The sequence below is a fragment of the Polyergus mexicanus genome, unplaced genomic scaffold, assembly GCF_030449975.1.
Source record: "Polyergus mexicanus isolate NDT 795.1 unplaced genomic scaffold, iyPolMexi1.0 SCAF_13, whole genome shotgun sequence".
NCBI classification, from domain to species: domain Eukaryota; kingdom Metazoa; phylum Arthropoda; class Insecta; order Hymenoptera; family Formicidae; genus Polyergus; species Polyergus mexicanus.
The window spans coordinates 1,682,527-1,698,065 of NW_027223333.1; the positions used below are offsets into that span (position 1 = coordinate 1,682,527).

The following is a 15,539-nucleotide window of genomic DNA, read 5'->3' on the forward strand; positions in this document are numbered from 1 at the left end:
AAAAATATTTTTAAAAAAGTATATTATTTAATTAATACCACTATATACTCAGTCTCGCCGCGCCGTACCATTCACTTGCGCGAAGTAATAGTAAATAAAAAAATGTATCGCTCGCATGTATTTGGTACTAAAATAATCTGTGGACGATGTACTATCGAAATATATAAGAAACTGAATTTGTTGCTCGTCTTAAAGTATTAAAAATCGATACTTTGTCGCCGCGGACCCTATACGACGCGCTCTTATATTATATAAATTAACTAAAAGAGTTTGTTGCTCGCATGTTTTGGGTACTAAAATAATCTGTGGACGATGTACTGTTTTATACAAAGATTTATAACTAACGCAATAAATCTTGGCGGATGATCTCTGAAGACAATTTCGAAAAAAAAATAAATAAATAAATAAAATTTTATTGGTTGCGAATTATATCTATGCGAATAAATATAATTTTGAATTAATCTAGGGGCTCTCTCTTATAACTTTAATGATATTACGCCATTTATCTACAAGAATATTTAACTTATCCAATTAACTTTGTAATCTGGTCATTCATTATATTTTAATCTTCGTATTATATGTGTAAGCGTGAAAATTAGTCTCTTCGTAATTATCTCCATCATACACAACACATGGTACACATTTCATAATTACACATTTGCAAATTCTCTGAAAAATTCCTAATACATCTCTACGTTGCAGTGTAAAAGGCTCAGAAAATTTCTGCTAATAAATGGAATCGATCTGAAAAGTAGAGAATGCGATGAGAGACGATTGAATCAATAGGGGCTAAGAAAAACTTTACCCGAAAATGTAAATAGTGTCAGCAGCTACCGTCGACTGCGATAAAGCACACATTTTTACGTATTTACAGCGAGTGTTAAATGCGCGCTGCGACCTAATTGCAACGCGCGCGGGTGTATCTCAAGCGACTACTCTACAAACGCCACGCGTGAGTTCTCCCGAGACTGTCGTAATGCGATTCACGCAAATGCGGGGCGATTCATCGGACTGTAATGAACTGTAATTTGCGCGAATGTGTGACTGCAAACGAGCGGATTTATCGCGAGAGTCGAGTTACGCTACCTTTGAGTTTGCCCCTTAATGATCAATTATACAGCAATATTACTTCGCTTGAGTTTGCTCGAGAATATATAAATATAAATTTGCCGCGTATTTTCATGTTAACTGCATACTTAATATGCAAGCGTATCGAGATTCTTCTAACACAGTATCATTACCGTGAAACGATATTACCGTGCGATAATTGAAAGTAATTCGTGTACGAAATGGCTGCATTAAGGGGTGTAAGCATCCCGCGCACGTGTGCCAATCTCTCTGTTTATGACAGGAAATTCTTTTGCCGCGCTCGAGCCCGCTCACAATCTCGACTTGCAACATGGTCATCGAAAATCTTTGATCCAGTTTTAGGGCCATTGTTCTCTTCGGCGGCCACTATGTAATCCCTTTTGAAATTGATATAGGCGCGCGCGTTCTCGTTGCAGCAACTGTCCGCGCGTATAAATTTGCCGGACACATTCTCGACGGCAATTGGAGGAATCGCTTCCTGTTTCCTGTACTTCTGGTTAAGGGGAACGAAGACATTGATAACTCGCCAAGAGGCACACTGAACGGAAATTGCTACCACTTATCCGTTCTAGCTAAATCATCAATCGTCTACGTCACTGTATCGTAACATCGAAAAAATACTGTTCGTCATCTCGGATTTTTATATTTCAACCAATTCTCAATACACTCGGAATGCAATCTCGTGCAAGATACTTTTTTTTTTTTTTTGCTTTCACAATATTAATTTTACTGTTCCGATAAAAATTGAGAAAATTTCGTACGCTGAAAAATGTTCCATTCACAAGTATGTATTTTACTCTGATAATAACAATATTGATTTTCGAATACGCGATTGTTGTCGATTCAATATTCATTACGATACGCGATTCATATTGCACTTGAACGCCACTAGCGAATAATAATAATTCAAAGACAAATTCAGTTTGCATAACGGAGAATTATTATATAATCTTTGCCTTCTAAACTAAAGCGACTATCGGCTATAGTTGCTACAGTTGCAGTAACGTGCTCTGTCACGTATAAGTTCAGGCATCCCCTTGTCTGGCGATGCCTAAAGGCTACGATAATTTTACGGCTCATTTGCATAATGCTGTCGGCCAGTCACGTGAATCACTTTGATAAGCCCAATAGTAATGGTTTACGCTCTCTCTACTATAGTTCGTCTGTTCGATTGCACCGGGATCTCTGCGGGGAGTTTCGATTTACTGCTCCACCGTGCCGACCGCAATTCCATTTTTCGGCATTTGCTACGATATAAAATAGAACATAGACAAAGAATGTCCCAAAGAGCCACCGCAAACATCCCTATATATTCGACGACACACGGGAATTAAAAATGCATTATCGTTATTGACAAAACATCATTATAACGGATATTCGGATGACAAAATATCTAATGGTAAAATTATCGTAAAATTATGTAAAAAATATTTTCAGTTATTGACTAAACCACAACGTACAATAAAATGCTAATTATTAAATAAAGCAATTATTTCTGCCGTTTACAAGGTATGGCAAGTATCGTTAAACATCGGGCCTATATTCAGTTTAACGCTTTTGAGAAATGATATATTTACCCGGTGCACAAAAGTTAAATTACGCCGACTCACGTGGAGTTTAATAATGCGCGTGCAATTTAATTTGAGCGTTTTGTCGTTTAAAAGTGACGCGAGATGCCAGGATATGTGTAAATACACGATACGCGACCGCCTTCGGCAGGTAGGTAGATAGATATATAACAACATCGATTACAACTTCAATAGAACACCGCGGCGTTCTTGCGGTACCTCCCTCCTTCACCGCCCGCCCGCAACAAACTCGAGTTTGGCAAATTGGCTTCCCGACTTACAATCAACCGCATTCCGCAAACGTGTTACATCCGCTCGATATCTATAATTTTCGGTCACGATGCTCGTCAAGAAAGATATCGGGCTATCGATATCGCGGTCGGACAATATTATGTGCAATTATATCGCGCGAATCGTTACGAGAGAAGAAATTTGAACAATATCGTCGAAATTAGCCGTGCAAAAAATTATTCGCGAAATTGATTCTTTTGTCTGCTCGTCTTGTCTGTTTCATCATTGCGGCAACAGCAGCCGCCAAAGTAAATTACGGGAATCGCGGGATGAAAATACAATAATTGTCTGCAGATTGATGCAAATCCCGTGCATTGATATAAAAGAGCAATTTATATTTCTACGTCTTTCATTGCGCGATGAATTGTCATCCTTTTCATTTCAACGTGACAAATATTACCTTTTCCACCATATTTCCCAATAGAAATATCTCCTTCGAATAAATCCTAATTATACACCGCTATTTTTTAAAATACGGTTTATATCATACTAGAACAACACAGGCGCGCGCTTTTATTTATTTTCCAATTTTTAAAATTTTTCTTTCCTAACTTTAATTTTTTCTCTCACAAATTGTCAAACTGTCAAAATTCGCATGAATTGACAGTTGCAAATAACACGAATGAAGCAAGTCGCAGCGCACAAGCGAGATAGTCAATCAGCATCGCGGAAAAGAGGCTTCAACGTTTCGATATATTCGAGTTCGACATCTCGTGCCTTTTTTTTAGAAAGGCGTATAAAGATCATAATTTTTTTATATACAGTTTCTATGGATCGTTTCAACTAGTGTAACGGCGTATATTATAGTTGTAACTATGTAACTTCCATTCAATAGCGACATCCAAAAGTCGCGACTAATTTAGAAAATACGCACAGACGAGTCAACGCGCAAAGTTAGAGTTAGCCGACTACTCGCAAATGACCTGTCACTTAAAAATTCAATTTTCGCGACGTTCGTAAGAAAGTTCGCATTCCTCGATGAAATTTCCAGACACCCTTTTCCACGATCCTCGGGCTAGAGGTAGCGCGCGATGAAAGTCATCCGAAAGAGCAAGAGAACGACGTCGGAAAACGAGATAAATTTGTTCTACTAATTCGGGCGATGTTTATTCTCTCAAAGCTAACAGCTAGCAGGAACTAAGGATGCGTTAATTACAGAATATGTCTAATTCGATTTGTAGCTTTTCGGAGTGACACGGAATTATCGCAAAGTTTTCTACTTACATACAAACACACCATAAAGTTATTTATTTACTTGATATTTAACGAGCTCGAAAAGTTATCTCAATATTTAATTTTGTTATTGATCTATCGACATATATCATGTAAAACATGTGATGAAATAATTAATTCTAAACAGATTGCCATAAAAATATGAGAAACATACTATTTCAACTATTTAATTTCTCTATACAAGTTCTCGATAACGTAATAAAGTAAAAAATATCCGATAGAAATTTCTATCCGAAATGCAATTTTACGATACAGGAAAATACCGTAAAGAGAATTTCCGTATAACGGCAGTGTGTGTGTGTGTTGTGTATATGTAACATTATAGTCCCGTATTATTCATCATTCTTGGACGTAGCAAAATTTCAGGTAATAAACTTATATACAGCTCACTCGCGCAGCGTGTTTATGACGAACGAGTGAATTTCCGTTACATGTCCAACACGACAATCGATCGATATCTTCTTTAAGAAATATTCTAAATAGCAAATTTAACACTATTTGGGGGGGAAAAAAAAATTAAACTTTGCGAGAAAAATATTGAATAATCGAAATAAATACGCGATATTGTATAAAGTATTTGACGAAACTGCAGAGAAACACAATTTGGTATCAGAATAACTTGATTCTCGACAGTCAAATCGTTCATTGCTCCTACTGTCTGTTCTCGATTTAATGCATTTCAGAATACATACAGTAAATTATGAATAATTCGGTATGTCGATAGAGTTCACCCTGAAATTATTGGCAGACTGCCTTTCGCCGAACGATCTCGAGCGAGCTTACTTAAAGCGCTTTATTCATGAATCCATTCATTCTATGGAAATCAATTCGATAGTGGCCCGCAGTGTTTAAGAATACCTGCACTATGAACGGTTAGCCCTTTCTCTTTCCGTAATTATAGACGGGCGACATTCGGAATTTGTCTCATCGTACAGAATGTTACGATAACGCGATCTTTTCTTGTCGATGATTTTTTTCTTCTCTCTCCTTCCTAAGAGAAAAAGAGCACAGTTATTTCAGATAACCGCAGGCTTATATAACTTGGATTATAACTGCCCGATAACTACTCGGGGTCGGGATAGATCAATTCGTCCGGCCAATTAAACCGCGAAATATTATTAAATGTCAATTATAATTATCAACGCCTATGAAAAAAATATTCCACAGAACAAACTTGGGCGCTTTTCATCGAAATAATAAAAAAAAAAAAAAGTAGCGCGTTCAACGTTTGTTGGTACAAACCACATCCTATAAAAACTGTCGATTATTCGCGGCTCATTAATTATAATATTCCGTCGAAAGTTAGATCTCTCTTACAATATTTTACTCCTGATATACACTTCGATATAATCACGTCCATGCGAACGTACATGGCTGTGTGTGTTGGAAAACAATATGTCGGTGTGACCCATTTTACCGACACATTCTCGTTTTGTTCGAATGAGAGATAGTGCCGTTGCACCGCTTTAAATTTATTTAGGCCAGCAGAAAATAAATAACAAAAAATATTTATTAAATCATCGAACTAAATTACATTGATATGAGAAATCTATTCGGACGCTTGAAATATGTTTATACTTTATCTAATTATTAAAAATCTGGCTTTAAATTCTGATTATCGATGTGATCATATATTTCAGTTTAATCATTAAATTCTGCTAAATTATAATTAAATTATTGTTCATGCACTTGATAATATTGTAATATATGATCAATGTGCATAAATTATATATAATTCAAAAAAAGTATTTTAAAATTACACAATATTAATTATATTATTATACATCTTTCGTTTTCTATCCTGTAATTCTATCTTATTCTTAAAGAATAATATTTTTAGATTACGTTTCAAATCTACCTCTGTAATAAAAAAAAATACAAGCTTTTAAACTTTCAAGATTTTTTTACGTCATCATGCCTCTTTTACGATGGATTCCCAAACTGATCGTAAAATGATTTATGTTTCATAAAAATGGATTCACGATTGAGAGATCCGATTAAGCGACAGATGACATAAAAAAAATCTCGCGTGGCTCAATCATCCCTGATTCGTGTGAAAAAAAGTCGATGCGATAATAACGAATATAGAATTGCGCTCACCCGTCTGATGCGAGAGGAACGTTATCAGTAGCACGGCGCGCAGCCATCCTCCTCGATGATCCTTCATGCTGGACGTTTCTCCGAGCGATGTCGGCCGACCCTGTTCTCACTCTCTCCGGCGAATAACGACGACGACGATGACAACGAAATCGATCTCGTTGCGCCGCACTCGCGTCGCTTTTACTGACAGTTACTCACTACAGCATCCCGGCACTGAACAACATCCGTAAACGACGTACACATCACCGTCATTCTCTCGTAGCCAATCGCGCCACTCGTTCGTCGTCGCGCGATATATCACATGTCGAGTCCGATAAGGTTTGCCATTTGCCCCGCGGCGACAATCGTCGACTGTCGGTCGATTATCGTTTTTCCAGTGATAAAAAATCCCCGCGATCGCGACCACGCGGCCAAATTTCTCGATCGAATATTCTTTTCTAGACAAGTATTAGATAACAACGCTGCGCGATGATCTCTTTTACAGGGATATTTTCCTATATGATATTCTTCCCGTGGAATATTTGAATCGACAAACCTATCAATGTCCGAATGCTTTGATAGGGACCGTCATACTCTTACATGGATAAATAATAATTGTTCCTCTGATTTTTTTTTTTTTTTTTTTGTACGCAATATGTATGGGAACTGTTTTTTTTTTTCGAGAATAACTAATTTAAAGATGTGTTTTTCTCGACTTTCCCTTTATCACGATTTTTTTCCTGTGGTAATGCGCAATCGTGCTCGTGAAAGACGAGTCCAATTTTCACACGTGCGTTGATGCTCGAGTTGTCAAATCACAAAACGATGTCATCGTAAGTGCATCGTCGGAATCTAATTTGCGAACACTCGCTCTACCACGTACGAGTTTGTGACACGTGGTTGACGATTACTGTCAGTTTAACGAAGCATACATGGCACCGCCCGCATTCTGGTTCGCCCAGAATTGAAACACGAACGCGAAAGGTGATTGACTTTCTCGGATCTACAGTGACTTCGAAAATTCCGTACGTCCGTGTTTTCTTCGCGCGCTCGTATATTTCCGCGATTTTAAAGACTCGTACATTCGCGAAAGAATTCTTCGTTGCTAATTAAAGCTATTGTAGAGAATTACTCGCTGTACATTTCTATTTTTACGAATTACGCGCCGGTAAATCCATGTAATGATTTCGCGGAAGAGAGAAAGGGGGGGGATCCTTTTGCCTTTTCTAAATTCACATTCAAAAAATTGATTATCGCAAGGCTTGTCCACTTTAAGCACCTTTGTTATCCTGAACTATTAACGTTAATTACCGATTTTCCGATTTACTTTTATAATTACTCATATACCACGATTTATACGTTTTGACACGTATATACGAGTTTTGTTTGATATCGGCGTGTCAATATGGAAAGTCACTATTTTTCACGTCAAACAATGTATTCTGAACGACGATGAAACACTTTGTCACACGTTAAACGACACAATTTTGAAGTACCGATAAATATTTGCCAGATCCAACGCTATACCATTTACTATTATCGACGAATCGCAATGACGTCACGAAAACCGATCACGTTGGGAAAAAAAAAAAAAAAGAGATCCGCACTTTCTCGAACACTCGTGTGGTATACGCGATCACTTATACCGGATAATACACGTATCTTGTTAACCCTCGTCTCTAGTTCGTGTGAGGATCAAGCACTCCAAGTCAACTTCACCAAATCGATGCGGACAACACAATGTCCGTGTTGTAATTCATGTTGTGAGATGGTTGTTTCGAGATTCTCTCAACACCAAGGATGATCCAGCGTTTTTTACTTCACACCCCGGAACATCGATCAACCCGATAGAACTGCATTATTTATCAAACACTGCTGCGTACCTCGCGCAAAGTTTTACGACCCGGCATTATTGATTGTCTGAACTACCGGCCCAGGTACACGCTTTAATTCACCGACGAGCATATCGTTTACGAAATCTCTACGCCGCGATAATCGACTTTTCAAAGATTCGTAAGACATAGGGAAATTCTGTTCTCAGCAGGCGATCCTTCGATTATACGGGTCTGATCGGGCGATTTTTTTTTTTTTTTTTATATAACAATTTTCTTCTTTTTTAGTCAATTTGTTATCACGTATAAGACCACAATTTTCACAGATTTATGAACCGCGCGTGATCGAAGCAGATTTTGCGCGGCACGGAATCTAGTATGCGAAATTTGAAGCTCTTCAAGAAGCTTACGTCGATGATTTAATTGATCTAAGATGAAGACAGGAGTTCACTCGGGTTTTAGCCGGCCTTCTAATCCTGTCTCAAGGAATCTTCGTCTTTGGCTGGCAGCGTGTCATCGCATCCCTTTCCATAGGCTACGCTCCATTAACGCGAAGCGGCGATGAACATGAACAGCCGGTTAATCTTGGTTCTTCAATCTCATAGAATTTCTTTCGTCACTGTTCAGATTCCATCCCAAGCGACCCGTTATAGTCCCGAAAAAAGATTTTTCGTATCTGTAGCGTCCTGCAAAATAAAGAGAAAATTGCTCGAATTAAATACACAATTGATTAAATTCGATCGATTAATTATTTACAGAACAATTCTATTTTTTCATATTAACGACGCGTGTATATAAACGTAATTCTTTTTATTTATAAATAGTAAATAGAAAGGAAGCGAGTAATTTTATAATCACGAATTAATTAATCTAAGATTATTTAAAGCAATTATAATTTCAAATCATTTAAAACCAAAATCGAAAATTGTAATTAACCAAAGACTATTTAGCGAAAACTGTCAGAGTTTGCGGAAACGGATTTATGGGTCGATGGCAATCCTCGGAAACCGACGAAAGTCCGGCATAGGGTACTTAAACGAATCTCGACAGTTAGAATGTGGGTACAAATCCCGAGATAGTTAAAACGTCTTAAGCATCTTGTATGTATTCGTCCAATTCTGCACGAACGAGATGTAATTGGGTCTACCACCTCTTCTCCTCTTTCCCCGTGTCCTTCTTACGCCTGTCTCTCTCGCAAGCTAACCCCAAGTTCGCAGCCGGAGAGATATACCATCTAGCAGGTGCACTCTCAAGTCCCTCGGATTAAAGTGCGCGAGTGCCACAGAGTCACTCGTATAACTCAGTAGTTTAAGATCGACCGTGGAGTGACGCGATTACGACATGCTTCGGGGCTTTGAAATTTGTGAGATTTTAAGATTCAATGAACCTTTCTACGTCGATAATCTTTATAAACCTTTTAAGGAATTTAAAAAAGAGAGAGAAAGAGAGAGAGAGAGAGAGAGAGGGGGGAGGGAGAGAGAGAGAGAGAGAGGGAGAGAGTTTTACAATTAGGATTTTATTAAATTTAGAAATTTTATATATCTCGTTAAACAAATATGTATATGTAACATATTTAAAAAAAAAATGTCTATCTCATTTCAAAATATAAAATTTAATAAAATGCAAACATAAACCAATACGACAATTATTCACTGCAAAAAAAAAAAAAAAAAAAAAAAAAAAAAAATTACAATAATTGATAGTCATTCGTTGATATTAGCTCGCTCTGGCTGTATTTCTGTACGACTATATTTCATGACGAATCAAGAATTTATATGAATATATTAAGGTATGAATGTAGATATATAGCGTCATCGGATGAGCATTGTTGAATTTGTACATCCAATTTCCAGACGACAGAACTTAATAACCGAGAAACTTCCTACGTATGCGTATTAATTAAAGTACACACGCGTTATCCGAATTTGCCTAACTTTAACTACTTCTCCGTTGACCGAAAGTTTAAATAACTGCACATTCGGCTAGTAGTATGAAACTGGAAATAGGAAATGGGAGGCGAACTAAATCAACGACAAGAGGCTTGACCACATTTGTCATACATTTTGATTTAATTTATGTATTCGCGAATACGTTGATTAACGTATTTATTTTCTAAATTTTCGGAATATTTATATATATATATATATATAATATTAAACAATTACTGTAGTTTCTATTAATTGATCAAAACTATTAAAATTTCTTGAGGTAACAGATGGGGTCGCAGTTTTGTAACGAGATACAGTCATCCGTTACGCAAGAATAATCGAGAGAGGATACGAGAGGTACTTGACGAACGATGCGTCGATGTTAAGAAAGTTAAAGGGGAGATGAGAAAAAGCTTACCGCTCCGCTTCAGCGCAACTCGGGAATTTCTGTCGAACTCGAGAGATGAAGCAATATAACGTCTCGTACGGAAGCTTAACGGGAAGCGAGAGCTAGTTCGATTACCCATGAATTGGTCTTTCATCGTCGCTCTAATTCGACGATTACATGGCAGCTTCCCGGCCGTTAAGACACACGCAGCTACAACTTTGCAATCAAGCGACGGTTGCAATGGTTGTGAAGAACTATAGCGGATGAAATTTGTCAATCTCCTTTGCCGCAGCCAACCAAGCCATGAGAATCCACGTGAGAATGGTTACATGAGTGAAGCGCGTTACGTAATCCGTTACGAGGACAGAACAAAGAGATGGCAATATTAATTTGGAAATGTGAGGACAAAAGGACTGAAACGAGAATCGATTTCACGAGGTAACTACATAATTCGCTTAATAATTCATGGATTTCGTAAAAAATGCGAAGTTATTCATAAAATCTATTGCGCTCTTTGTTTTGCGACTCGCTCGATAAAATACTTTTCAGTTATTCAAAGGGTCAATAATAATTTTGGGGAAACAGGGATGACTCTTTCCTCGTTTCATAAATTAATATCGCTATGATATAAAATTATGGTTCTATCTTCACCGATAATACAAAAAAAATACCAATTAAATTTAGCAATAATGACAACGACTCACAAATAGCTTGTTCCTAACAAGATTCGGGGGGGAAAAAAAAAAAAAAACCGCGGACAAAGTTCGCAAATATATTCCGCAAGCTTTGTACGAGCAACTTTCGCTTTGTTGTTATACTCGATTATGATATAAAAGAATCATAAATAATTTAGCCACTTGCCGGTCACAGCGTCGCGGGTTGTCATGAATATTTAACGACTGTTGCAGACACGTCGTGTAATGCGATTAAACGCGAATCTATTTCATTCGTCGCTATTGCACTTTGCGTTGGTTGACCTCCTTTTCGTATGTAACACCCGCAATTGCCAGAAATTGGAAGTGACCCAAACGCTCCGAATGATAAGTAGTGTACCCATTCTCATTCTCACCTTCTCATAAAAGTACTTAGCCATTGCGTGAATTAATAAGCTCGTTTTGCAATTCCGTTACGAGCTTATCCCATAACTCGAAGTTAAATGGAAAAACCACAACTTTAACTGCTCGAGATTTGGCGGAAAATAATGATGTATTCTTCACGCGTATAAAATCATTCTGAAAACGAGATATCGTTGCACGCAAGCCGCCCTCGTTGCAACACTTTGTGAATTATGTCTGCGAGGTTGCATGTAATCGACGAATGAAGCAATCCGCTCGTGCCGCGTAATCATAAAGTTCGTAACTACCTTTTCGCACGGTCAACTGGAAACTAACCGGCCTATATAGTTGCCAAAAACCAAGCCATTATATCGTTAGCACGACCGACTCAAAGAGAATTTTATATTTGCTTAGGAAAATCTGTCACACGTCTCGCTATCTTCATCATAATCATCGCGTTATATCGATTCTTTCAACTGGACAGTGTCCTATTTTTATCCCACCAGCACCAGTTTATATATAAAATATGGAAATAATAAAAAAGAGAAAGAAGTTATTCTATTTCTATATCGATCAATTAATTTTGTCATTCCAATTCATTAAACCTATTTGCTGAAAAAAATTCGATTGACTCACGTTTCTATTATACGACATTTTTCATATGTGTCAAATATCTTTGTGACAGTTGAAATATTGAAAAAAATTTATAAGATCGACATTTTATTTTATTCAAATATATGTACGAATTTTTAGAGATATAAAAAACGTAAATATATGAGATGAAAATTAGCGGGACAAGATGGATGTATCATTCTAATCACCGGAATGATGGTATCTCGATAAAATGATCCAATGAAATAAAAACACGGCCGTTAGTCGCGATTGCGCGTTAAGCACATTATCAGACGATGTGTATCGGCTCTGATAAAACGTAAAAACCGCTACACATCCTTAATTACTCGGCGCTTGCGTAACGTTTTACTCGCTTTGCACATAAAATCATCACCGGAGATATCGCAGAACGAGAAGCTGAGACACGAAGCGAACGAAATTGCAACTGAAAATCCCAATTTCCATAGCAATACTTCAATCGAATCTCCGATCCACCACGTGGATCTTGCAATCGATTATCGATCATTTATTCAACACAATTCGATGTTCGATACTCCAATTAATAGATTGAATTAATACATCCATGCTCTCGCTAACAAACTTACGCTCTTATCGGAATAGAATTCTAGTCGTACGACACGGATCGGATTGAAGTTGCCCGCGTTATATAGGGTGTTATCACTGCGTGGCGGCTTGTCCGCGACTGAGGGAGCTTTCGGACCAACCCCGTCCGAGTTTCCCGGGTCGGCCGCGGTAGCGCTGCGTAGCCGAATCAACCCCCGATCTCCCGACCATCTCTTTACCACCCTCTTCCTCCCCTTCTCTTTCTCACAGCCCCATGTCCCGCCAACTTCCATTGCCCCCATGTCAAAAACAATTCCCTCTCCGTCTCTCCTCCTGCAACGCTACCGCCTCCTCGTCGCACTGTCCGAGATACGTATCCGCATTCCCTATGTATTAGAAATTAGATAGTAAAATGGCTCCACTCTCACCCTCCGTCGAGGAAATCTGGAATTCTTGTCGTATTTAAATTAGCGTCTACGGCGACAGTGCTTAATGCCGGATAAGGGAGGAGTGCCTGTTTCGCGTACGACGACACCCCGAAGCACTTTTTCAGCGCAAGGTCGGTGACTCGGCAAACGCGATAAAAGCGGCAAAGTCGTGAGGTAAATTGTAATTGAAAGTAAATACAACAAGCGAGTCAAACTGTGCAGTTTTATTTAACCTTAAGAGATATTTGAGTCTCACAGTGGAGAATGTGACCGTGTCGAGTGTGCTATCTTATTTTATTTGACAAATAATGTATCTTAAAATAATATATATAATATTATAATTCGTATACAATCATTAATATTACGTAAAACATGTGTAAGTAAAACATTTGTAAATCATTGAAAATAAATTTTTCTCATTAAAATATACATAATAATATATACGTATAATTGTCGCGTAAAACTGCAATTTTGACAAAACTGCACGAATAAATTTTATCATTTTCTTCAAATTGGTGGAAATATGTATTGTACGCCAGACAACGGAAAAACGAGAATGATATAAACTCAGCAATTATTCTATTTAAAACTTTATAAAATCAGATGGTCAATGATTACGTGTGGTTCATTCTAGCACGAACAAATCTCGCTGCGCTGCGAATAAATGAACAACAGTGTATTTAATATCTGATGTTCTCGGCAGTGACATTCAGCGAAAAATTTAGATGGTCATTCCCATCGACGAATTTAGAATGCGCTATAATGCGAGTAAAAGATGCGATGCGAGGCACGAGCAATTCCTCATAGGGATCCTTGGGCGGAATATTTTTTTTTTTTTTTTTTTCAAAATTGAATCGGCAACAGAAAATACATAATGCATTAGCGGTAAATATCTCGCTGCTGATAGCTGTGATTTATTCGTTTGATTCCGGTCGAGAACGGTCACTGAGAGATATCAAGGATGAAATGTTGTATGCTCCGTAGACGAGATCAGTCGTAGAAAATGTTTCGTACCGAGATAATTTAATTCGCATCGTTTTCCTATATATTATATATATATATATATATATAAAAAAAAAAAAAAGGCACCGGAATCGCGGTCGCTCGTATCGATAATCGAACGCTCATACCTTTTACGTCGTTCCGGCTCGTCTTAGATCCCGAGGACGCTCGCAATTTTCCCCGAAGAGAGCATTTCCGCCAGAAAAATCAAACGGGCGCTTTATGCGTGCTCTAAAGTGTACTTTTTAACGCGAGCGTATCAGGAAGTGAGCGTCCAGGTTTCTCTTCACAGGTATTGACTTTCCAACAAAAGCGCTCTTCCGATAAAGCGTCAACTACACGCCATCCCCGTACAACTCACCCTACCTGCCTGCCTCTGACTTGTCGCCCCTTGCCCTTCCTTCCTCCGGCCTGCTGAGCCTGCCCGCCCTACAGGTATTTCGATACACTCACCAGCAACGCCTCGACCAGCTCTTGCCGTAAAATAATTAATTTTCAACGGACAACAAACCATTAAAGTGCTCGGACTCGTAAGCGCATATAATTATCAGCATGCGTTAGAAACATGATATTCTTTCGAAGCCGGCAGGCCTTTGTTAAACCGGTTAAAAGACAAAGATTGAGCAGATTAATTGAGGTCGAGAGTCATCGACTCGATGAAAAAGACTCGGTTTTTTGTTCAACTGACTGGTGAGTCACTTTGAATGTTAATGATTGAACCTTTTCTATATTTCGTCGAAAATAGTTTCATATAGATATTCAATCCTTGCAATAGCGTTTCAATCGCGCAAGATAAACGGTTATCAATCAAATAGCAGTCGATTAGATTCCACGCTCGTAATTATTGACCCGTACAATAATCTGTCCTTTGTATTGATAATTCGATGCACGTTTCCGGTCGAAAGCAATCTACTTGGAGGCACTAACGTATTTCACTTGTTAGCGTCCGTATTATGTAGAATCGTGAGTACATAATTCTCTCTTCTTTTGCAACATTTTATATATAAGAGAATAATTTACGTGCCAAATATATTATATCGCCTGAAAGCACATATGTTTTATGCGCGATAAATGAGATTATTATATTTTATTGCCTTCGCTGTAAGTACACAATTGCGATGCACGATATTTCCATATTACGCCAAACAATGCATCGCTTCGATATAATATACGCATATATGTATAACATTACAGTTTTTTTATAACGAAAGCACTAGTGATTTTAATTAAGTATTTTGCAAACAAGCAAAATAATAATGTATTTTAATAACATTTACGATTCGTTAATTCAACGTCAGTATTAGCGCCGATATAAGTAAAAAAAAAAAAAAAATTGACGATGTAAAAAGTTCTTTTATTCAAAAGTTGAAGTAAAACTAAAAAATATTGTTATTTGGACTATCGTAAATTAAATAATTTTTTGAAATGTAATAAATAATTTAAATAATGTAAAAATTAAATTAAATAATC

General features: G+C 37.6%; 1 protein-coding gene across 3 annotated transcripts in view; it reads right to left on the bottom strand.

Moving 5' to 3' along the window:
- Positions 1-12,765, bottom strand: part of LOC138938924 (opioid-binding protein/cell adhesion molecule homolog) — an 85,957-nt gene extending 73,192 nt beyond the window's left edge. For all 3 annotated transcript variants that reach the window (XM_070306329.1, XM_070306328.1, XM_070306330.1), the window contains exons 1-2: positions 12,681-12,765; positions 6,282-8,778 (exon numbers count right to left, since the gene is read on the bottom strand). In XM_070306329.1, coding sequence (XP_070162430.1) covers positions 6,282-6,348 — 67 coding nt within the window. In that variant the 5' untranslated portion in view covers positions 6,349-8,778; positions 12,681-12,765. The remainder of the gene's footprint in view (positions 1-6,281; positions 8,779-12,680) is intronic.
- Positions 12,766-15,539: the final 2,774 nt, after the last annotated feature.